This window comes from Brachyhypopomus gauderio, chromosome 4 (genome assembly GCF_052324685.1).
Source record: "Brachyhypopomus gauderio isolate BG-103 chromosome 4, BGAUD_0.2, whole genome shotgun sequence".
In the NCBI taxonomy this organism is placed as follows: Eukaryota; Metazoa; Chordata; class Actinopteri; order Gymnotiformes; family Hypopomidae; genus Brachyhypopomus; species Brachyhypopomus gauderio.
Genome location: NC_135214.1, coordinates 3155978 through 3179971, shown reverse-complemented (window position 1 = coordinate 3179971; position 23994 = coordinate 3155978). Strand labels below are relative to the sequence as shown.

Genomic DNA, 23994 nt, shown 5'->3' with positions numbered 1-23994 from the left:
ATACAAAGTGAAGGGAAGTCATATCCTCATAAATCATGCCACAGTTATATACATTATTAACATGATTTTTTATTAAAAGCCAACCCCTTTTAATAAAACACTGTAACTTCACATCAATGTTTTGTCATTTTACTATAATCACTGGGAACAAATGTGTGTTTAAACATTGTGAAAATTCAAGAAATAATGGAAATACCTTCCCTGTGATTACAGGGCTCGGTTCATCTTTCTGGTTTAAAACTCTGCTTCTGTGCGCTCTGCCTGTTGAAGCCTCAAGTCATCATTTGGTGTGAATGTGCGAGTGTAAAATCTTATGAGCCACATTTTAGCTCCTGCGCTTGGTTTAGACTTCACCGGAGGTGTGACTGCAGTCTAGGTGAAATGGACAGAGCTAGTTCAGATCATTTGGTGAACTGCATCCTTCTTTCACGCCTCAGTATTACATCTCCTCTTAAAGAAGAAGACAGTAGCATTTATTTATTTGTTATGCTGATGAGGCACATGGTCATCTGAACACGTCTGGACATGGTCATCTTTTCTTCAGCATGTCTTGAATGAGCCTTGCCGCTTAGAACAGACTTTAAAACACATCGTTTATTATCAAACACTAATGCCATATACACTTGAAATACAAGAATGACAGGAATGACAATCTATTGAACTTTGTTAAGAAGCTACATGGTTAAATTAAACATAATTTAGTGATTTCATGGGAAGTCGCAGAGGAGTAAAGGACAGATGTGGAGACGACTTGTAGTTTTTGCTTTGAGGTGAACCGATATGAAAAACGATCACAATGAGATTACGTGAGACACTGACAATCACAGGTCCCCCCCCCCCCCCCCCCCCCCACACACACACAGACCACCCCTCCCCCACCAGAACCACCCACTTGTAGAAAATGCAGGTTAATTCAATTAGATTAAAGTACAACTTCAAAAATAAGTACAACTTCAAAAAAAAAAAAAAAAAAAAAAAAACTTTAATAGACCTTAAAAAAATGTTATCAGGTGAAAAGTCTGAGCCAGCGTACGATTTGTACTGGTCTGCTACAACAGCTAAGCAAAGTGGAATATAAAGCTACACCACAATGATGTTCTGATAACCATGAGAAACACAGAATGATACTCGAACTGCGTGAGACAACATTTGAGGAAATTCACAGGTGAACTAGCGAAAGGTCGATAAGACACCCTCAAATGCCTTGGGTGGTAGGTGCAGGGCTTCTGGTGTGAAGGCGACCTGCTCTGTGGTGTTCAATGCACTCTGTGATGGTCCCAATTGCAGCAGATCAAGTTCCTAACGCCAGGCCTACTGTCAAAATGTCAGGCCTGTTCTGAACAGAAACAGAGACATTCACACAAAAACAGTGCAGCCAGGGGCAGGTATGATGCGCACTGTTGCCCCTGCTTTCTGTAAGTGAACTCTAGGCAAGGCCTGTGGTGATTGTTGATTGCTTTAAAACCTTGCCATGAAGAATTGGATCTAATGTAACATTTTTCCTTCCTGGGAAGGAGGTGTCAGATTGTGGCCAGCCAAACGCAATGACAAATGGAACACAGAGATAATACTTATTGCTCTTTCAAACTTTTTTTAAACAATGAGTGTGATTACAATCGATCTCTTCTGCTTCCGCACATTTTGGAAATATCAGCTCTCATTTACGTCAGTAATCAAGCAATGGCGGCATCAATAGAGTCGCAATCTGCATCACCTCCTGCCCAGACCTTCGCTGTGTGTCCAGCACTTCCAATACGTTAATGGTGAGACCACCGCACTGAGGAGATTCTCTCTCCGACTGTGCACCTCTAACCCAGACGCCGATGTAGGAGGTGACCTGTGTCAGGTTTGACGGGGTGTAAGTGAACCAACCCTGTGTAATTGTTCAGCACAGGTACGTATTTATTGAGTAACAAGAGATCAGGACAAACATTGACATGCCCGCATGCTTCCTCCACGCAATGGCAGCTATCTGAAAGGCTGATGGCTCAGAAACAAATCTAGAAATTCAATATAAATGTTGGTATTGTTTTCCTAATAGTTCTACTGCATACACAATACCTTCTTTTTTTACTTTATATACACATAACAAAGTGAGTGGGTTAACCTATTTTTCTTGTATATACAACAATGATAAAAATGAAACTTGATTGTATTTTTTTTCTAATTTAGAAAACGTTTAAAGCAAAGATTAGTCATGTCTATTGATCAACATATATTCAAATTCACATTTCCAGAGGTTTTTTTCTCCAAGCGAGGGTCTTGAATGACTTGGCAATAAGCTATAACATTAGGGATGTATCTTTTTTTAATACAAAACAAAACCCCTGGATCAGAATTTCTTTTTCAAAGCTTTCTCGCTGGTTTAAATACAGTATAAAAAATCTTCAGTGCTGTGGATTTGATAACCAAGTATACCTCATGGTACATTTTACTGTGCTCAAATTGTTGCCTTCAAAAGAGCTGGCATGTTTAATCCCATATCTGCCACAATGTATTGTTGATTCTGGTGAGAAGTAGAGTCCTAATTCTACATTCTGACACGGCCGTCCTTCGGCTACGGGCCAAACCCAGAGTCTCCACAGAGCCTCTGCATTCGGCTTGACCTGTTTTTGTAACTACAGAGACCGGTGGTCAGGACTCTCTTCATATGACAATCTTCACATGACAGACTTCTTCCAAATCTTCGCATGAAAGACTTTGCAAGTCCGCTGCACCATTCTATCAGTACATCACGGTGGTTTTCAAAAATAGTCTCCCATCTGCAGACGACAAAAAAAGAAAAGGAAAATTGAGATGTTGAAGCAAATTAGCAAAAAAGGACAAAAGGGACATTCTGAATTTGTGTGAAAAGTGCAGACTGGTTCTTTGCAGGCTCTGTAAATAGCCATTTGTACACCAGTGATTCTATACTCTATATGAAGGACAAGGAAAAAAATATGAAAGTATATCCGTCGTCTCAGCCGATGTCACACAGACAAGAGCGGAGACAAAGTTGCACACGGATACCCATGTAGCTGCATATTGTGCTAACATATGAGCCCCGTTTCACATCACACCTCCACCTAACACCCCGGAATAATTTACACTTATAATAATACAGCAGTTGTAGCAGGAGCCGCTCATGTTTGAACCTCTTATGTTATAACCCATCTATAGTTTGCAAAAGCGCTTAGCAGCAACGACCAATAAGGCAGTAGACTCGCGTGTCTCTGTCATATGCATTTAGGACCTTTCTCTCGACACGCTCCTCCGAACACAGTATTGCGCTCGTCGTGTAAAGCGCTCTAAATGACACTTCCTGGGCGGAGACGGTGTTTATTCGAAAGGGCGGCCGTCGTCTCGGACGCTCTCTCCTGACACGGCCGGTCTAACGAGGTCCGTGCGTTGCCGGTAAACACTCCCAGAAAGCGTATGCAGCACATGACTCGGTGTGCAGTGGTCTCTCAGGTCCTGCGCTGCGGGAAGCATCTGTTAGCCATGGCTCAGGAGTCGGCCTGACGTTTATTACCTCAGAGCCTCTACCTTTTAAGCAATGTTTCTTATTTTTGTGCCAGTGCGTGCTAAATAATTCTGTTTTAAGGGTGAATAGCATACCGAAAAACATAAAAATGGCGACAGACCAGGGAAGCATTGGCGAACGAGACAGTCGCCATGGCCGCTTGGGAACTGTAACTTGACGTGGTAGCTACAGTAGCAGCACGACAGGCTACTGGATTTATAGAACAATGTTTTATCGGTGACCTATTCAGTATGACTCTTATTAAGTTATACTACAGAAACTTCTTCTATTTGATAATGTGTGTTGTGGTCCTGTTTAAATAAAATCATCTGTTGTTGGGACTATAAAGAAAGTGCTCATAAATCATCTCAACATTTAGACGTTTTTGCTTTTAGCTAATAATCTGGTGTCCGCTGCAAGAAATGTTGATTAATATGAGCTCAGAAACCCTGTGAACTTTGATTAATTGTGGCCTAGCCTTGTACAGTGCAGTGTGTCGAGCAACAAAGCCCTACTGCACAGACAGACAAACAGTGGGGCTAATTACAGCAAGAAGACCCGAGTCTCAGAGGTACTGCTCTCTGGCTCTCGCCATTCAACCAGCGCTGGAAAAGTCATTACTGTGTGAATTGCGCTGCTGAATATAATACACAGAGTTTTGGTCCTGATGCAGCAGCAGGAGTTGCAGTTAATTGGGAATGACTTAGAACTACTTCACTCTGTGTTTAAGACTTCGGATTGTTTCAGCAGTACAGTTTGTATGAAAATATTGAAACATGCTGAATAACACAGGCCGCAGAAGGTAAAGTCTAAAAGCATGACTAACCTGTCAATAAATGTTAGGTATTGTTCATGCAACTGTCAATAATACTTGTTCTGTATACATGCAAAGACTATTAAGTTGTCATAAATACTAGGACTGCTATAATGCACAAGGTGTGGGCTGGACACCTGACGTTCAGTTCGTCTTTTTGACTGCTGGTGCTTGTAAAAGACCCACCGCAGAACCAAGACCAAAGAATTAACATACAAGATACAGACTCTTTAATCTACATAATCTACACAAGGCTTCCAGAGAAACGTTTCAGACACGATACCTTTGAACAAAACACATATAAGAAGCAATCATTTAAAGAAGCCATTATTAGGCAGAGAGTTAAACAGTGAGCCAGCATCTGGTTTAAAATGCTCTGGATGCCACATTTGCTTCATGCGATGTTGGGGATACACTATTAGCTCTGGGATTTCACACTAAGGGTCTTGTTTCATGTAATGTTGGTGATGTACTATTAGGCTGGTTTGCATGTAAGAGCCTTGGGCAGTGGCCCCTGTAGGTGTGGCAGAATACATACAAGAACTGAATCAAAACCTTACAGTCCATCTCCATCTTAGCAATGCTTTTATTTAAGGAAGTGGCTTCTTACTGAGAAAACTGAAGGAAGAACAGAATTGGGGCTGGCACGTACATTCTGGATTTATAAACGAATAAATAAAAATGAATAAATAATTGTCTACTGTAACACATCAGTTTCTAATTTAATATCAGGAGCAACATGCTTATTTACTTTCAAGGAAATGTGTTTGTGTACCTAGGCACCATGTTATTTCAATGGAAACTAATCCTACATTTATCAATTAGCATAATTTAATTCTAAATGAAATGGAGTGTCGGCAAACTATGACGCATAGTACAAGACCTGACTCTGACTAGAGTGGGAAAAATCTGATGCCTGCCATATTGTTTTATGAACAAACCTCCTCATTAAAATATGTTAAAAACTTTAGCATTTTTATATTCAAATCAAGATGAAAAGTTCATTAAAGAGGATAAATATTTCATTAGATGCTAAATAAAACAAAGAGAATTTTTGGCTTCTCTCAGCATAAAATTCCTTTGAAAGATTAATTAATACATGTAAATTATGCAAATTATGCCCATGCAAATATTTTATGAAGACAATTAAGGGAACCATTAATTACGGCCTTTTTGCTTCAGTGACATTCATTCATTTAATTTTAATTTCACTTTAACTGTTTTGATGTTTAATCTTGCAACAAAGAACTTTATCTCTTCTCACAGGGTCATGTAAACTCGCAGCGCAAATCACAGTGGCAGGAAGCGAGAATCAGGAGAGATACTGAGGAGATATTACAAACGGTATCTCCAGGATTCAGTGGCAAGATGCTCTCCCAGAAGCACCACACTAGGATAAACAGTCAAGCTTATTCTTGGAATGGATTCAAAACGCTGGAAAAGCGATTAATAAACACAGACTGTGTTAATATAGCAGAATTACAGAGTGTGACAAAAGACAAATAGAAATAATTAGTTCTCTGAAATTATGCCCTCATTAATTTTTTTTTCTTTTTTTTTTTTCCAGCAATGAAAAACTTGAAATTGCAGATCATATTTTGCTGGGTTTTGTTGTGTATGGATGAGGTTAGATATTTTTCCTTTTCTCTGACACTAATATAATTCAGCAGCTTTTCTGTATTGTTTTTTCTTTTGCGTGTCATTACGCAGCGCTAGATGGGGGCCACAGCAGTAACAACATGGATCCCAGATGAATGGAGTTCTAAGTGAACAGGCAGGCAGTGTTATAGTCACTACTCTTTAAAGCGTTGTCTTCAGAGCCCCAATAATCAATATATGGGCCTGGGACTACATCACCCGACTTCTGGAGATATTAAAGCTGCAAGTGAAGTAAACCAGAAGTTAATAAGAGGATTATTACGAAGCGATTATTCAACAGCAGCTCAAATCCTACTTGGCTGTGTGTTTCTGTTGGAGTCTATGAGTAAAGACCTCGATAAAGGCAGTGTCCTTCTTTGGTCCATACTCTCCTTGACTTTGATTTTGTGACTTTAAAATAGGAACTTCTAAATATAACAATTACTGCAGAAATATGATTAATCCTTAAACATAAAACTGTATTATCATAATATGCATGACTTTATGTTCTAGAACAAAATTATTCAGGCCCCAGTTATCAGTTCGGTGAGATTTAGTGGGGTTGAAAGACTACTCTTTTCATTGAATTCTTCCTTCACAAAAATATCTTTTTAAGTAGGCTAATCAAACTGGGTTATGGGGCTTTTACTTGAGACTGAGTATTAAACTGCCATTTCCAACATTTCATAGCAATTTCCACAGACTATTTTCAAAGAGAAATGGAGACCACTCAAAATGATAAGGGTGGTGTTTTCAAGAAGCTGAGGAGACGAGTTATTTAAATGCCAAGGATCATATGACCCAACACGGAGTTACACATTTGGTCTCTCGAGTTCAACACCAAGGCAACAGACAATAATAACATGTCAAAGCTGCATGAGCTTTCTTTGACATTTGCTAATCGAAATGGGTGCGTGCTAATTATTTGAAATGTTTTAAAATATCTGTTTTCCTCTCTCCACATTTCTGCAAACATAGCTCGACAACAAACATCGCTGTCAGGTTGGCATGATTTCATTTTCCCTCTTAGCTCGAGCTGCTGCAGTAGTTGGGGAATGAGATGCTCACCACCTGTAGCTCTAATGATGCAGGGGACGAGAAAGCTTCCTGTGTTTAGCAGGTAAATGGCGGTGTGCAATCCAAAATCTCTCAAAGATTAATCACAAATTTGCAAATGACTTTTGCAATTATATCATGACGGGAAAAAGATTCCACAACTTCTTGTTGAGTCAGTGTGCTTAAAGCTGCAATAAGCAGTTTAGCATAAGGACATTAGAATATTCAGGTCTGGTGGACATTTCATAGTTTTTATAGTCAACAGTATAAATATTGATGCGTTTGGTTTCAATGCATCCAATCACCTGTAAGCTATTGACATTTAAAATTATAAATAAATAATATTTTTGAGCTTGCTGGCATGATTAGGGAAAAGCAATTTTACAACTTTCAGCTTATATCAAATGTGACCAATCAGTGGGGCATGTATGGTATTAGCATTCTGCTTCTTCAGAATCTGCACTTGTGCTTTAAAGCTAACATAGCTAACAATCAATGAGAACCCATGACCACCAGTTAACTTCCAGTAAATTGTATGTAAAAAGGCTAATTTTAGTGCACGCCTCAAGCAATGTAGTTAAAACAAAGTTGTAGTGAAGTAATCTCAAAATGACTTGCTTGTGTAGTGTTTCACCCTGTAGGGCACTGTTATTTATAAAACTGAATTAAAGAAAATGGCACAATCTTGAATTTGGAATCACATTTTCTCTTAGCTAATAATTTGCCATCTTTAACATTCAATTGTGGTCTTATTCTGCCATTTTATGAAGTCACATCTCAGTAAGTAGTTTATGATGCTAACAAATATGTAATAATGATGCCATATAATAATAGTGCTATTATTTGTTAGTCATGTTATAGCTCAAGTGTAAAGCTAAATAATAATTTGGTCACCGGCCATGATTGGCTGATCTACCATTACTGAGGGAAACGGAAAATCTGAACAAATGTTTGCTTGTCAGGACCATTCAACTACCTCAGAATCTCTAGACTTTATTCATTTTACAAAAGTAACCAAGTTCTGTGCTTGACACACACTGTTCAGCTGCTGCCCCCAGTGGCTACCTTTGGTATAGCAGGACCCAAAGCACACAAAGGGTGGACCTCAGTGAGCGAACCCTGTTATTGCTGTACCTCCAGCTACAAGATTAAAGATACAGCTTAATACGGGCGTGGAACTCAAAGTCAATATGAACTTCTGACATATGTATCAGAGATTTTGGCAATGTGCTGTCAACAGCTGAGAGGTCCATCTTATCTGTCGCCTGAAACACTGGGAGGCGAGAGAGGCCTCCCTAATAACCTTTACACTGGGCTTTAAGGATTTCTTTTGTTTAGCTGGTATGGACAGAAATTAAAGTGTGTGTTCTTCAGGCTCCTTGAGGACATTTAGAGATTCTGTTGATGCCTCAAATAAGTCTCCATATGTAACTAATGTAAAATTATTCAGTAAACTACCTTTGTTTGTAATGTGATATTAAAACGAACTGTCTAATTTATATACATAAATAAATAAAATCAGTGAAATAAAGTTTCCTTTTACAAGACACTATTAAAAATCTCCAGTTGCTCATTTGTAATTAAAAGAGTTATCCCCCCGCCCCCCCCCTTCTCCCCCACCATAAACCAACACAGAAAAAGGGCACAGGAGATGAAACCAGCATCATTCGTTTCTGGTCTCCTCTGTTAAGAATGAACAACGAGTTGCCTTCTTTCCTGACGGCCGTGGACGTCCAGCGTTTGCTAGAGAAGCCCATTTAACTTTTTAACAATGAAGTGTTGGTGAGTCCCAGTGATCTTGACCTTCATACTGAACTGTGAGTTCTGTGGCCCAGATGGTGAGCTGCATGCTGGAACAGCAGGCTGAAACTAAGCCTCATATTGTCGGGCTGCAGCGAGATTTATAGTCTCCTCAAAAAACATGTACCTTGTATTGTCCTTTCAGCATCTGTTCTGCCACTGCTGCGGTCAGTCTCTATCTCCTGGGTCAACGAGTCTGGCAAAATGAAAGGATAATGACGATTAAACATCCATAGCATCTGCGCTTAATTAGGCAAGGGGTTTTTTTTACATCGTTTCGCATGATTGATGGAGGCAGGTACGAACGGCGGCGGCACGTAGCACGACTGGGGCTCAAACCCCTGATGAGGTGAGGGACAAAACGAATGCAGACCAGGGCCCCAGGTCGTGGGCCCCAGGTCGTCGGCACACGCTAGCCCAAACCTGGACATCACAGATGCCATATTTCTACTTCTTCATTCCAATGTGAGCATTATATGGTACATAAATTGCTGGCCTCAGTACACATGGCTTGGGGTTGTACTGGAGTCTTGGTGACTTGTGCTTTTGCATCTCGAGTACAAACCCAAATCAATCCTCAGATGGGATTTTGACAGCGAGCCCTCAATCACATCTGAACAACTCAGATTTGGGTCAAATGTGTCGATTGTTTATGCAGCAGAAAAAGCGTTTGCTTTACCCAGAGCACCTTTGTTATTCTATTATGAAGGCTCTCCTCCCTTAAAAAATCCAGAATATTCTAGAATATTATATAGATATGGATAGCATATAGAAGTAGGGATGTCTGAATGTATTTATAAATGCGCCCAGATGATTTACATTAGGGATTTTTTTTACTTTTTTCATGTCTTCTACTTCTTTGTGGACGCAGCCCGTTATACGTCTCCCTAACCAGTCCAACATTACTCATATGTCAAATATGGATAGTTGTCTGAAAGTCAAAAAGTACAAATTGACAGTTAACAGCTTCCCGCTCAAATCAAATGTCAGACTAAACTAGGCTAATAGGCTAAACGGAGCTGTGATTGGGCATGTCACCCTGATTACGCTTCATTACTGAGGCCTCCAGTAACATGCTTTCTTCCTCTAGCTTAAACCAGCTGCTCATTAGCCACGATCCGCTCTTGAACTGTGATGGCGCACGGCCGGCCAATCCGGGCGCGCGTCGCACACACGCGGCTCACCGTTGAGGGAGCGGAGGCTCTCGGTGGGCGAGGTCTGCTTGAGCGACTGCTCTGCCTGCTCCCGTCGCTTACACTCGTACTCTAGCGCCTCCTGCAGTTTCCTCTTGGCTTTCTTCTCCTTCTTCAGGCGCTTCTGAATTATCGCTGAAGACACACGCACGCACGCACACACACACACACACACACACACACACACACACACACACACACACACACACACACACAAAGCAGTCCCAATCAACCACTTGGACAGAATGAGCAAAGGAGTCTGAAATTAATAACTGGTGGAGGAGCGACTTGGTATTCTGGGTATGTTCCCCACTGCTCATCGAAAGTTGGGGGGGGAGGGGGGGTGTGTGGCTCTTGTTCAACGAAAATGGACTGTGTCATTAGCAAAATAATTGGGCCAGCGATAACCTGGATTAACCCAGGTTAAAGTGCCAGTGGGACGAGGTTCAACAAAACTTACTCAAAAGAAGGAAGGGGAGGAGTCAGCTGAATATAAAGCAGTCTGGGCCTGCAGGGCACCAACTCACACATCCTGGTGAGGAACCGCTTTATTAAACCACATTCGCTTCATTACGCGCACCGAATGCATAGAACATGAGGATTTAGACCAATTGGTGACACTTTTTGTGTACAAAGACTATAAATCATTTATATGAATATCAAATATATTTAAACTTATGTGCACTAATATAGTGGATGAGAACAAAGCAGAGAGTGTAACTAGGGGCGATGTAAAATGTAAGGGGTGTTTTTATTATCAAAGATGATTGTAATTTATTAGTTCAACTATGAGCAATCTACAGACCAATCATCACTTTCCCTTGAGAAATTCTGCTCTACATTTAGAAACATTTACCATTTGGATCATTTACAGCATATGTATTTATAATTACCTTAATATAAAATATGCTCACAAGCCCTTCAGCACAGAAAATCAATGTGTGCTCATTTCTTGACTGTTATATGACCGTGTGTCCTGCTGCAGGATTCTGTCTTTCCAGCTGTGCCCAGCCGAAGCGCCGGGCACCGAGGCCGTGCATGGGCTCTGTGTGTACGCTTTCATCCTGACACGTTAGCCCACTTCAGAAGCTGAATCACGTTCAAATTGCTCTATTCCTTAAACTGTTTCATCGCCGCTGGTATACTACTGGATGTGGGGGAAATGTGGTGTGCGTGCAATATCGAAAAACTCCTTTCGCTAACTGCGTGATGGTTAAAGGCTATGAGAGAATACACAGCTCCCAGCTGCGGCTCAGTTCCAGCCCAGTCAGTGCATGTGGGACAGACAGTACTCCATGAAAAGTGTGTATGCTAAAACGCTTCATTATAATGAAGCAGGTCAGACAGGGTTGAGGATACACTACGATTGAGCCTAGATTTGCTATTAAATGGCGGAACTGTCTGACTGCTGACAGAGAACAGCCATGGTCTACTTTTACATATTGATGATCACAGTGACAACTTCTATATTTACCCATTTTTGCCTGGAGACATCATAAAAAATACACTGTTCAGAGGATAATTAATAATATGTCTGTGTGTGTGCGTGTGCGTGTGTGTGTGTGTGTGTGTGTGTGTGTGTGTACCTCTGTTCTTCTGCTCCACAGCCAATTGCTTCTCCAGTGTCTCTCGGAGTTCTCTCTCCCTGAACAACTCCATCTTCAACTCCGTCTTCTCCAGCTGGACCTGCTTCTCCTGGGCGCGGGCGTTGTCGATGGCCACCTTCAGCAGACCCTACAGAAGGACCAGGGACACGCCTTAAAATTCACACTGCATAGTGACCACACTAGAAGCAACTTCACGTGTAAACAGCAGTGGCTAAGCAATACACAAAAGTTCTGATAAAGGGTTCTGACTGCAGTGGCAGTTTTAAGTGTAGCCATTGGAGTTTTCACTCTTACAGTCACAGTGCAGTAATTAGTTGAAATGCAAGAGTGAAATCAAGCAGCCTCTCTGGTTTGTATGAACCCTCATGGTCATAAGAATCAAACAGAGAGGGGGCGTTCTCGCCATCACATTGATTTCTATGGTTAGAAAGGACCAGGGCAAGGTGTCAGAAACATTACCCGGGCTTCTCACTAGCACTTATATAACTAGTTGTGTATTTGCAGCTCTGATGGCGCTGTGACCATTTCAAAACAATTATTGCCCAACACACATGCAATTAAGGCAGATGCAATGGGCTATATCATACTAATTGTTCCTTCTCATGACCCCAATTTAGACTAAGTTGCTTTATCTCAATTTTCTGCTTGGATCACTTTTGTTGATTTGTATACGAGCGCTCAATCAAAACGTTACCCCGGAATCATGATTAAAGATGACTAACTAAACTTGGGCGGATCCGCGCGGCCCGTGCGCTTGGGCTAATTACGGGCGCGACCAGCAGGGGCAGCGCGTCTCTGATGTCCCTATCACAGGAGCAGCGCCGCTCCCTCCGCCGGACTCCCATCATTAGCCGCACAGGACACGCTAATCAGTCCCATTCATCTTTCAGGCTCGCTTTCATGTGCGCGCTGCCGTCGGTGGCGATCGAGAGTACAACGGGCGCAACGGGCCGGATGCGATGTGCTTATTCTGTGTTTTTTCTCGGCTGCAGACGGGGAGACGGGGACATGGGGGGACACAGGGGGACGTACGGGAAGAGCTTTGCGGGTGGAGTCCGGTTCATTTACACCGGCGTAACCCGTGGAGTGGTGCTCAGTAACACACACCTGGACAGTTTGACAGCACATTCGCTTGGAGCTAATAGAGGCCATTACGTGTAACTGCGTATCTGTGTAATGCCTATACACACACACACACACACACAACACATAAACCAGCGTGTCAGACTACTCATTAGAGTCCTGTGGATAATAGATGCTAAGAAAAAAGATTGAGAACAACTATACTGATACACATGCCATCACTTAGCTCTTTCTTTAAGAGCTACCAGTCTGCTTTCAGTGACAACACTTAATTTTATATGAGCAACAGGTCAACTGTGTGAGTGTTTGAGTGTACCATAAATTTTCACAGTGGTTATTTTGCCTTCTTCGATCAGGGGTAAGTCTAAATAAGACAAGCGTGTGATCTGACATGACTGAGGTAATGCCCATGTAAAGCTTTGCTACAGTACCTGGTGGATGGCTAAGATATGATATCATTACAGACCAGATGTTTGAGATTCACTGAAGCAGAGCCGTCATGCTTTTCTATGTTTTAAAAGCAGGAAGTGCTGTCTCATGCAAGGGCTTTGAAAAAAAAAACGTAGTAATTTAATATACATTTAATGATGTTTTCTTCTCATTGAAGTTCAAGTCATCCTTATCAGCTGTTTTTCATTTCTTCCAAAGTCTTTCAACGTTAGTCAACACAGACTGACTTTGCTTCCTGCACAGCCGCAGTAAAGAAGCATTTCTAAACTAGTGACTCACACGAGACAGCAATCAAGAACTGAGTGCTGCTTTGGTGAAATGTAAGGGTGTAACCATGTCTGAACAGTGCCGACATAAACATGTCACCACTAAACCAAAACATCGCACAGCAAGACTGTGGGGCAGGATGTGTTGCTGTATCTCTCAAACAGTGATGTCAGTAACGCGTTACTTAGTACTGCATTACTTTAATCTTACCACTTTTTAAAAAATACCTCTCAAAAACAGGGGAAGGAACATTTACCTGACCAATTTTAATGTTGCTTTGTGTTCCACGTTTGAAAAGTGCTGGAATTTTGACTAACGTCGCCTAATTTAAAATGCTTGAAATTGTAATGGTATTTCGTTTCACAAGCTGTCTGACTGAACAGTTCGCTTGTATTACGTTTACAAATTAATTAATTTATTTACAAATAATACCGCGCAGCTACACAAACGTAATGTCAGATTACTGTAGCGACTACTACTCCTCACAGCGAGTCTTGCCCTTTAAGTGACACTGGGGGGAGTTGCCTTTGCGCGTCAGAGTTGCATTATCAATAAAGTTTGATAACGCAAACTTTTGGATTAAGCAGTTTCTGAACCTGCTTCAATACATTGTTACTGTTAAAAATGCACTTCCAATAAAGTGAGTATTTGAAAAATTAATTTTGCTGCTGAATGTAACTACTAAAGTAACTTGTAATCTGACGTAGTTACTTTTAACATCAAGTAATCAGTAATGTAACTAAGTTACTTTTAAAAGGAGTAATCAGTAATCAGTAATCGGATTACTTTTTCAAGGTAACTTAGCCATCACTGCTCTCAAACTACTCTGCAAAACACACCATGATTTCTTATGTTGTTTTTTTTTTACATTTGCTTAGTAAAGAGGACAGCTGATCACAAGACAAATTTTTCTTGCATGACTTTAAGCAAAAGAATCAATTCAAAGAATTACCATTGGTAGAAAATTCAGACCTACCATCCATGAGCTGTCTGTAGGTAATCTACTGGTAATACATCAAGAACTCACCTGAATATTGGTCAGGAGGGTCTCTATTGACGACAGACCATCAGGAAACAAGAAAGGTGAAGGGAACCCAGGAGGTAACGCCTGACTGGCCAGTGACAACCTCTCGTAGCTGTCCCTCGCTGTAGGAGTGCACATGGGGGGTTCTTCTGGTGGCAAAGCACGAGACACACACACTCAGCATAACTGCAGTTAGGGAACAGATTACGTGTCAGTCGCAACACTGTAGCATGGAATAAATCATTCTCTTTTTTTCTGGGATTGGTGTTTATACACAGATTTTGTTTGTGCGAAAATCACATTAACATCTATACAAGCATGCCCAATCAGCTGGAAATGACTGATAGCCCATTCTGTCACTGTCATGTGAATAAACCCTATTATTGATGCTACTGTATGTGTGGCTGTTAGCAATGCTCGAGAGCTTCTAATCACATGAATGGAATGAGATTCATGAACAGAACCGCACCACTCTTTCACGGTGGTGTTACGGCTGTGCCGTGCATGCCTGGTAACGGTGTGGGTGTAGATATGTTAGGGATCGAAGTCTGCCCAGGCCATATGGCCCTCCGAGCCTCTTCTATGAAGAGGCCGCAGTCAGTCAGATGCATATGGCCGGCCTTAATCACCAAGGGCCCCTTGCTCCACAACAAAGACAATATGGCACAAGGTGGCAAACCTTCGTTTACTGTCCTTCAGCGTGAGGGCAACACCCTCTGGCACAAGCGGCAACGCCAGCTCGGCTGAATGGATCTAATCCTCTGAAAGAATCTGTGGGTGAAAATCAATATGACCGGGGGCAGATGTTATCAGACTGGAATCGCAGGCGACTTAAAACAGGTTTTTACAGAGGAGGTAAACATCTGTGACTGGCCCACTGGCAGGTCTTCCACCGAAAGGTTTGGCTGAAGCACTGAGCTAAAAAGGGGGGCGGCTAACGTCCATCAGAAAGCCGTTGGTGGATGGACATGCACGGGGACTAGCATTGAGGAGAGCAGTACGGACATCTGCTGCAGCTCAGTGTGGGCCACACCCACTAAAGCCACACTCACTAAGGCCACACCCACTAAAGCCACACCTATTAAAGCCATGCCTACAAAAGCCACACCCACTAAAGCCACACCTATTAAATCCACACCTACTAAAGCCACACCCACTAAAGCCATGCCTACAAAAGCCACACCCACTAAAGCCACATCTATTAAATCCACACCTACTAAAGCCATGCCTACTAAAGCCACACCCACTTAAAGCCACGCCTACTAAAGCCATGACTACTAAAGCCACATCTATTTAAGCAAGGCAGCCCCAGTGGAAAAAAACATACAATTTTAGTAACAGGATTGCAACAAACTCCTTGATGATTGGCTTTATTGTAGAGCCAAACTAAGACCTTTTACATGTTTTAATGAACTTAATAAAATATATATAGGTGTACACTGTAGCAGAGAATACTGTTTTCAGCACAGAAATGGACCAACTATATTGCCCCAGGGGTAATAATGCCTTGTCTATTACTGAATTACCTGAACAGAGAACACATACTGTGCACTGCAGCATATGCAGTCATGGCACCACCTTTACTAGGAATCAAACAATCTTACAGCTCTAACAGTATCATATAAAAAAAAATAAAAAATCCTATCTTTTAGTTCTGATTGGACAGCCATTTTACAGTCCTTAAAGACAGTAAAAGTCCATAGTAAGATAAAGGACCATTTATCTTATTGCAGAATTGCAGAAAAGATCCATCAGAGCCTTTTTAGGCCCTAGTGGCAGCATCTGAATGGGCATAAATCTGAGCGTGGACATTAAGCAGATGTCATGTATGTAATGTGATGTAAAGCAGGGTGCGGCTGGCTCAGGAGCAGGAAACGCACTTCTTCTGAGGCTGGAGGCCTGATGACATCACCCACCATTCATCACGTCCATGAGGTCAGACCTCTGCCATCTGTCGCGCATACCATCATAACTCTACATCCATCTCTCTCTCTCTCTCTCTCTCTCTCTCTCTCTCTCTAGCTCTGTCTTAGACATGTGCACAGAGGAGCTATCATCAACCCCCCCAGCCTGCCCTAAACACACACACACACACACACACACACACACACACACACACACACACACACACACACACACACACACACACAGCTATTGCCATCCACAGAGCCCAGCAATGACACCATCGCCACACGGTGCCCTGAGCCGCCAATCACCCTTGCGGACTTCTTCAGACACGCATCAAGCACCTCTGCGTCTGAAGCAGTGGAGAGCCAGAGCACGGAGGCCGCAAACTCAGGCCGGCCGAGTCCGGGTCTGGCCGCGCTGGCGCCGGAACCATCTTGTTTATCCCGTTTATTAATGTCGATTCTAAAAAAACCCGCTTCGAAAGTCAGACAATCTGCCAGCCCCTTCCACAGCAGGCCTCTCATACAGAATTAATACGTGTTTGCATGGCCCTCTAAATCATGCACAAACACGGCGAGACCGGAGGAGCCTCTCAACTCCCATCAATATTCACTAACGCCAGCCAAGGCTTGGTAACAGCTGGTCTTACATTAATTAGTTTAAAGTATTTATTTCATCCATCTCCAGAGCAGATTGAGCAAAAACATTAGAGATTATTTCAAGCATCTGCAAATGCCCTGGAAACGTCAGGCAAACCAACGGTTGAGGCTCAGACGCCAGATCGAGGGCTTCATAATTTAGGCTGTGAGAAGACGAGGAGACGGGAGGAGGAGGGGGGGGTGGGTTTGAGGAGAGACCCCCCCCCCCCCCCCCCCCCACAGCCGCTCCCCAAATCTCCCATCCACTCCAGTTCATTACTGACAATGGATGGCTGCCTAATGGATAAACATTTGCTAGTAATTTAATTTCATAAATAAAAAATCAAAAGTCCACTTTTCAAATAGGTCATCACCGTCACTAGACAGCTTGTTATTATTTTGTGTATGTGCGTGTGTGTAGATAAAGAGGTGAGTGGATTAGTGGCGGAGAAAAATCTATCAGATATCATTATTAGATCACAAAGTGTCTGAGAGGATTTTATTCTCTGCTCTGGCGTGTCCCATGGCGTTGATACAACAAACGCCAAGTTTACAGAGAGAAAGCGAGAGAGACAGAGTTCTGCAGACGAGAAACAATAGGGGAGATTTGGATGTCGGAAGCATTGCAGTTGGTTTGCAGCCACCGTTGTCCCATATTTCGACTTGGCATTAATCATACATCATCGCTTTAACCAACTTCTGCTCGGGAGTCTCGGCACACACGATGCTGGATCGCAGGCCGCCTCGCGTGATTTCGTACAGGGAAGCGTGCATTTGCTCCTGAATTACTCTTCAAATACCATCTGAGAACCTGGACCAATACACTGGCACTGCATATTGCTGCTAATATACTAAGACATGCCCCCCCTCCCCACCCCCCCAAACCCCCAACACTGCACTCTCAGTAGCTGCTCTTGAGTGCTACTGCCTTTTTGAGGATTCTCTTAATTCACTCCTTGCTTTGTGCACTTCGGTTTTGGCTCACGCCTGGCTGTTTATTTCCCACCGTCAGTCCAGAATCATTGACTGGGACTTAATTACAGCAGCAGACGCCAGCGTGTTGGAAGAGGCTGCAGGGGGAAGCTACACCTTCCAGGTGATATTTCTCCGCCGGGGCTGCCAACAGCAGCTGTGACGGGTCCGAGCGCGGCGCTGCCCGCCGCAGAAACCCCTCATGAAATCCTTTTGGGTCAGCCGTGTCACAAATAACATTTCATGCACAACTGTTTTGCAGGATAATAGGAGTCACAAATAAAACCAGGACGCTGTAAATACAACGCATTCCGAATGAAATGCCATAATTTAAAACGACATGCGCTCATGCAGACATGCACATGTTCGTGTGCTCACACTCACACACACACACACACACACACACACACACACACTCCCTCCCGTGGCAGCAGTAGGAGTCCTTGACAGTATGCTTGCAGTGATAAATCACCTTTCCAGTTAATTTTCTCAGTCTTTATGTGTTCTGCTGCTAAAACAGGGGCTTAGGAATTGACTTGACAAACTATGAATGTAAAAAAATATCACTTGGAGGGATCTAGGCTTATCTCCAATTTACATGTTATTAGACTTATATTGTGAGCAGCACTTGGACTTAGCCATGCCAAAGAGAAAGAGAAAGAGAGATGCATACGATAACAGAAGATAGAATACATCTCAAACCCCTCTTGACGCTCTTTGATATCTTTGATGGAAAGTCACAACAAGGGGAGGAGAAAGCGCTCACCTGATTTTTAATATGATAGGCACGACATTCCACGATAAATCGAGAGAAAACCTTGGGAAATTTTGCAACATTCTCTCAATAAATAGCTTTAATTGACCTTGGGAGCTGAAAATCTGCCATATGTTTGGAGTTGCGCTGTTTGAATTGAGGTCCCAGCGGACATTTCAGCTGATTCCTACTATGAAGGCACTGAGCCGGAGGAGAGGCAGAGAGGGAAGGAGGGAGGGAGGGAGAGAGAGAGAGAGAGAGAGAGAGAGAGAGAGAAATAAGTGAGCTGGAAGAGAGAACGACAGAGGAGTGGGGGGAGAGGGGGAAGAGAGGGAAAAAAGAACGAGAGAGAGAGGAGAGAGAGCGTGGCAGCATTTGGCTGGCCCGGCCAGTCACTGTGATATATTGACAGGTGAAGCCTGTGTCCTTGCAAACCTGTGTTCCTCGCAGCAGGAGAATAGAATGCTAAAACCTGGAGCATGTCAGTTCCCTCTCGGCAAAGGCGGCTGCTGTTTTCAGCAGACAATTACATTTTATTTGACCTGCCAATGGGCTTGAAAAAGTTGCCGCCTTGCGGGGGAGTGGTTATGACCTTTCAGTCTCATAAATGGAGACAACATTGCACTACAAAGAAACTCATCTCCAGGTCTATTTCTCCTTGCATCTCTGCTGCAATCACCCTTTTACAGCAAACACTTTTTATTCACCTAAGCGAAGCTTGACTACGGTATTTTATATCATGATTTCTTTAGTGTTATTTTTTTAAGTTATGTTTGAGCATGCCTAAGTGTAAACAGTATGGAATATAAGAGTTTATTCTGCGCAGAACTTCAGGAGGATTATGTGTACATGTATACGCAAGTATCTCAAAGTGAGAAAAGATGTGCAATGATCCATACTGGGCAAATTCTTTCGGAATGACTTCACCGTGCACATGTGCCGCACATGGCCGGAATGATGGCAGAGACAAAATGGGGTTGTACTGGAAGCCGTGTCATGGCAGGAGAAGACAGCTCCCTCTCTTACTCACGCATGCTCCGCTCTTTTCTGCTCTTTAGTTCCGAGATGAAAATGAGACATTACTAAATTCCTGCTGAGAGTCAAAGTCAAGTGTTAGTCAGCCGCTGCCGGATTACCAGGTAACATTTGGCTTGGAGAGCTTTATCTCTAAGGCATGCAAGGACTGGGTTTCGCTTTCCTGTCTTTCTCTGCCTGGCCCAATGTTCTCTGCGCTTACAGATTAAATCGCTTGCTGCACAAACCCATTTGAGTGCGGAGGGAAGGTGAGGGGGGGTAATCAGCACAGGCACTGGGCCGTGTTTCCTAAATGCGCTCCCAAACATTACTGTGCACGGGCATAAAATTAGCACCAGGACCTTAAAACGCTGACATTTCGCATGACTTTTGGGAAAGTGACACCCTCATATTTTCACGTAGGATATCATTAAATTTCAGCTGCCCCGTGGCTGGGCCGCGCCATTAATAACCGATTCCGTGCGTCACTCCACTCCCCTCTTTTTGAAATAATGAGTCCGTTGCTTTGCCTTAATAAACCGAAACGTATTCTCAAGGCCACGCCGAAGATAGCGGCCAGGTGGGAAGTCGAAGGGGAGGAAGGAATTCACACATCCTTAACTGTCATGCGCGGTCCGGAACGAATGCACAGATGCGGCCATTACTGGGAATCCTTTCAGACACGACCCAAAAGTGCAGTCGGAGGGCCCCGCTCTCCGATCGTCGTAATGCAGACACGTGGCCTCATTGTACAAACATACTAGTGTTATGACCATCTGCCTCGATATTCGTTACACGTGAGGAACTACCATAAGCGACTGCCGACCGCTTAAAAACTGTGACAAAACGTAACTTCTCAGATGCTGTTCTGCACATCTGAGCTGAAGAAGATATCTTCATACGACCATGTCATATTTATTGCATAAAGGTCAAAGCGTCCATTTGTTCAAAGTCAGCGTTTTTTTCTTCTTTTTCTTTCTTTTTTTTCCTTCCTGCACTTCCATGTAATAAATGCAGAGAGGGATGTCATTACCGGACCGCTGAGGATTAAAGGCTCGACTGCCTGTGATGACTGCATTAAAAAAAAAAACGTCCGCCACATTTGTTTCCGTGAGGGCGCACGTGAAACGGAGTGCTCCGTGAGACAGGCGCACGTGAAACGGAGTGCTCCGCGAGACATGCGCACGTGAAATGGAGCGCTCACGAGACAGGCGCACTGCCACGCGCCGACAGCCGTCGTGTTATAAGCAGACGGCCCATTGACGATAGATAGAGGGCCCGCCAGAGAGGTTTGTGTAACCTTGGGTAACCTGATTAAAAAGACAGAAGGAGGTTCGCGAATTAACTGGCCCGAGTATTTGAAAAGCAAATGCATTCAAGGTTCGTCCTTTTCGGAGTTCTTATGTATAAATTTGAGAATGTCAGTGATTAAGGACATACAAGCTATGAATTATGGTTTGTGTCGCAAACTTAACATTTAAGCGGAAGACGTAATGACCGAGAACTCTGAGATATGGATGCCGCGAGAACTGCCGAGCATGTACGCTGAGCAACACAAAACTCTCTAGAACACGGGACATGATCTCCATCTTAGCAATGGGTAATCTCTGGTTTTGGGTCCACGAAATTCCAGTAGTTCTAGACTAGGACAGGGCGTCAAAGAAGTAATAAGGTGCTGCAGTTCCGAACTGTTTTTCGTTAGCTAACTATCACCCATCTCTGCTGTACCTCTACCTGCCGCCGTTTCTCTGGACATACTGCTGGTTATTGCATGACTACCGCTTCTCCTGACACGGTCACACCCTGAATTTTCAATGACTTTATAATATGCTTTTGAAATGTGCATATTTTATAACATTTAGAATTCTCCAGTTGTGTTACATTAACGGCTAATAAATTAGTAAATCAGTCTGATCCTTTCAAGACGGAATCTTGCTCAACCTACTCCCGATAAATAATATCTGGTAGTGTCAGTGCCCCTCTGTACACAATGACATGCATTACAAATTCAAACAGGAGAGAAAGAGAAAAATACCCCCCCCCCCCCCAACCACGACAATGACGTAAAGGAAGCAGTCAGATCGCTGAAGACGAGTCCACGTGTTACGTCATATACTCGTGTTATCACTCCGTGATGTCATTGCAGGGAATGAGGAATGAGGGTGTTGTGTTCGGGCGTCGGTTCAGACTGGCGCTAATCCAGGCTCAATGTACTGCACCGCTCGTGAAAGCAGAGATGAAAGACAGGAAAGGAATGGAAGTGTAAACTTTTTAAAGGACGTACGAGACCTGAGTCAGACTCCCTTCCTCTCTCGCGAACATAGGCAAGCGTGTGGAAATGGATGCAAATCCATTGGCGCCTGGTTCACAGTTATAAAAATACTTAGGGTTTTTTTTTTTTTTTTAAGCGGGTTGATGTGCTAAGCGTGTGGAAATCTGTTTTGATAACATTATTCATAACACTGGCTTTGCGCTGCTGGAATTAATAACACTCCATTTACAGATGGAAGAAAGCTGGCGTGGTATTTCCAGTTAAAGAGATTAATTTTTAAACACCTAATTGACAGGCCGGGGTTGGGTGGGATAAGCAACAGCTTCTCTCGGGCCTCTGCTGCCGCAAAGTCAAGGTGACTGGAATACTTAGGCAGGCTTTCAAACGAGCGCAGCCATAAGAGAGCGGAGAATTAGTCTTCCAGCGGTTTTTCTCCACCCCTATTCTCTTTTATTAGGACTGATTTACTTCACAGTGAAAGGATATAAAAGCTTTAAGTATCCGACTATAATTACAGTAGAGTCAAAATTTAAAGGTTTGACTCACCATGTCCGCAAGTCAGCTACAACTTGGCAGTATGATAAGGGAGCTCTATTAGAGTGAGTGCCTGGCAGTGCTACACTTTAATAGGCCATCAGATGGTTGTACAAGAACCAGTGTTCTTGCAGTCTGTAAACAAGAGTTGCTGTTGTGGAAATTTGCAATTGTTTATCTTGGTAAAATTGTATCTTGGCATGTTTGCCACGTCTGGCAAGCTGTTTACATATTAGAGGCCTGGAATCGGACAAACGGATCTAGTAAGGCTCACTGGGCCTAAACTATAAAGGAGAATCAAAACCAGGGTCGACCTAACCACTTTGTGACAGTTGCTACACTGTGTTTTATTTGGAATCACAAATTAGCGACAAAACCGAATTGGGGTTGCTAATTGTTACATTTCACCTGCCCAAGGGCAAGAGGGTGAATTTGTTCACAGCAGTGCGCATATGCGTATTGAGAATTCACAAGGAGGAGGTGTCCGTGCCACATATAGAATTAAAAAAGGGGGGAAAAACACATTGTGATTCAACCTTCTGCTAAGAAAAAAAAGAAGCCTTCAGACAAAAGCTAATTTGCTAATAAGCAGCACGGAAATGCATGACTCACAAAGGGAGAGGAAGAATAGACTACACAGGAATAGACAGCATACCTTCACGCCAACGCAAACGGTTCCATAACACGCTCGTGAAATGAAGGGTAACCTGAAGCAACCCAGCGCGCTGTGATGGACAAGGAGATTTCACCTTCGCCAGTGAATGATAATACATTATTAAATTTGCCTCTCCGCTCACTAGATACACTTAGCTGACCACAGCATATTTATCCCCCTAACCAAGCCTCACATCTTGGCAGGAGAAGGCATTCTGTCACTTTTGAGGCATTTCAAAAATTAAAAAGAACCTCTTTCTTTTCAACGTTCCTAAAAGCAACGTTTTTTTTTCTTGCTGAAATGTGATTAGCAGTCAGTGGTGTCATGCAGTGGAGCATTCGAGAAGGAGAGCAAACAGGCCCCATCCAAACGGGCCGTGGGGTCCTGGGGGCATTTGCAGCCTGCATCATCAGCACTATTTGTCATACCGCTCGCAAAATTTGATTGATCCTCCATTGAATTCTTTTTTTTTTTGCACCCTTTCATTTGGACAGGACACACTGACGTGCTGTTTGATCATAAACCTCAATTGTCTGCCAAGTCCCATTTCACCTCCTCATGGCTAATGATCCAGGCTTTTGTCTTTAGCAGAAGTTGGCGGAGTCAGCACACGCCTCCGTCCGCTGTTTTTTTTTTTCTTCTTAAACCAGAGTGGCAAGGACACCAGAAAGACAAAAGCCAACAACCGACGGCCAAGTGGGAGACACGTGCACCGCGATCGATTCATACTCGCTCAGGGAAACTACCAGTGAACAACTGACTTTTTTCGTGACATCGGACATTTTACATAAACTACTAGACTGAAAATTGCTA

General features: G+C 43.1%; 1 protein-coding gene across 2 annotated transcripts in view; it reads right to left on the bottom strand.

Annotated features, from left to right (window-relative positions):
* Nucleotides 1-1880: 1880 nt before the first annotated feature.
* The window catches only part of dachd (dachshund d), a 79864-nt gene continuing 57750 nt past the window's right edge, over nucleotides 1881-23994 (bottom strand). Inside the window, exons 7-11 of one of the 2 annotated variants that reach the window (XM_077001536.1) lie at nucleotides 14438-14580; nucleotides 11590-11737; nucleotides 9995-10138; nucleotides 8938-9006; nucleotides 1881-2762 (exon numbers count right to left, since the gene is read on the bottom strand). In XM_077001536.1, the coding sequence (XP_076857651.1) occupies nucleotides 2725-2762; nucleotides 8938-9006; nucleotides 9995-10138; nucleotides 11590-11737; nucleotides 14438-14580 (542 nt within the window). In that variant the 3' untranslated portion in view covers nucleotides 1881-2724. Of the gene's footprint in view, nucleotides 2763-8937; nucleotides 9007-9994; nucleotides 10139-11589; nucleotides 11738-14437; nucleotides 14584-23994 lie in introns of both variants that reach the window. The other variant, XM_077001535.1, reaches the window with a different exon arrangement.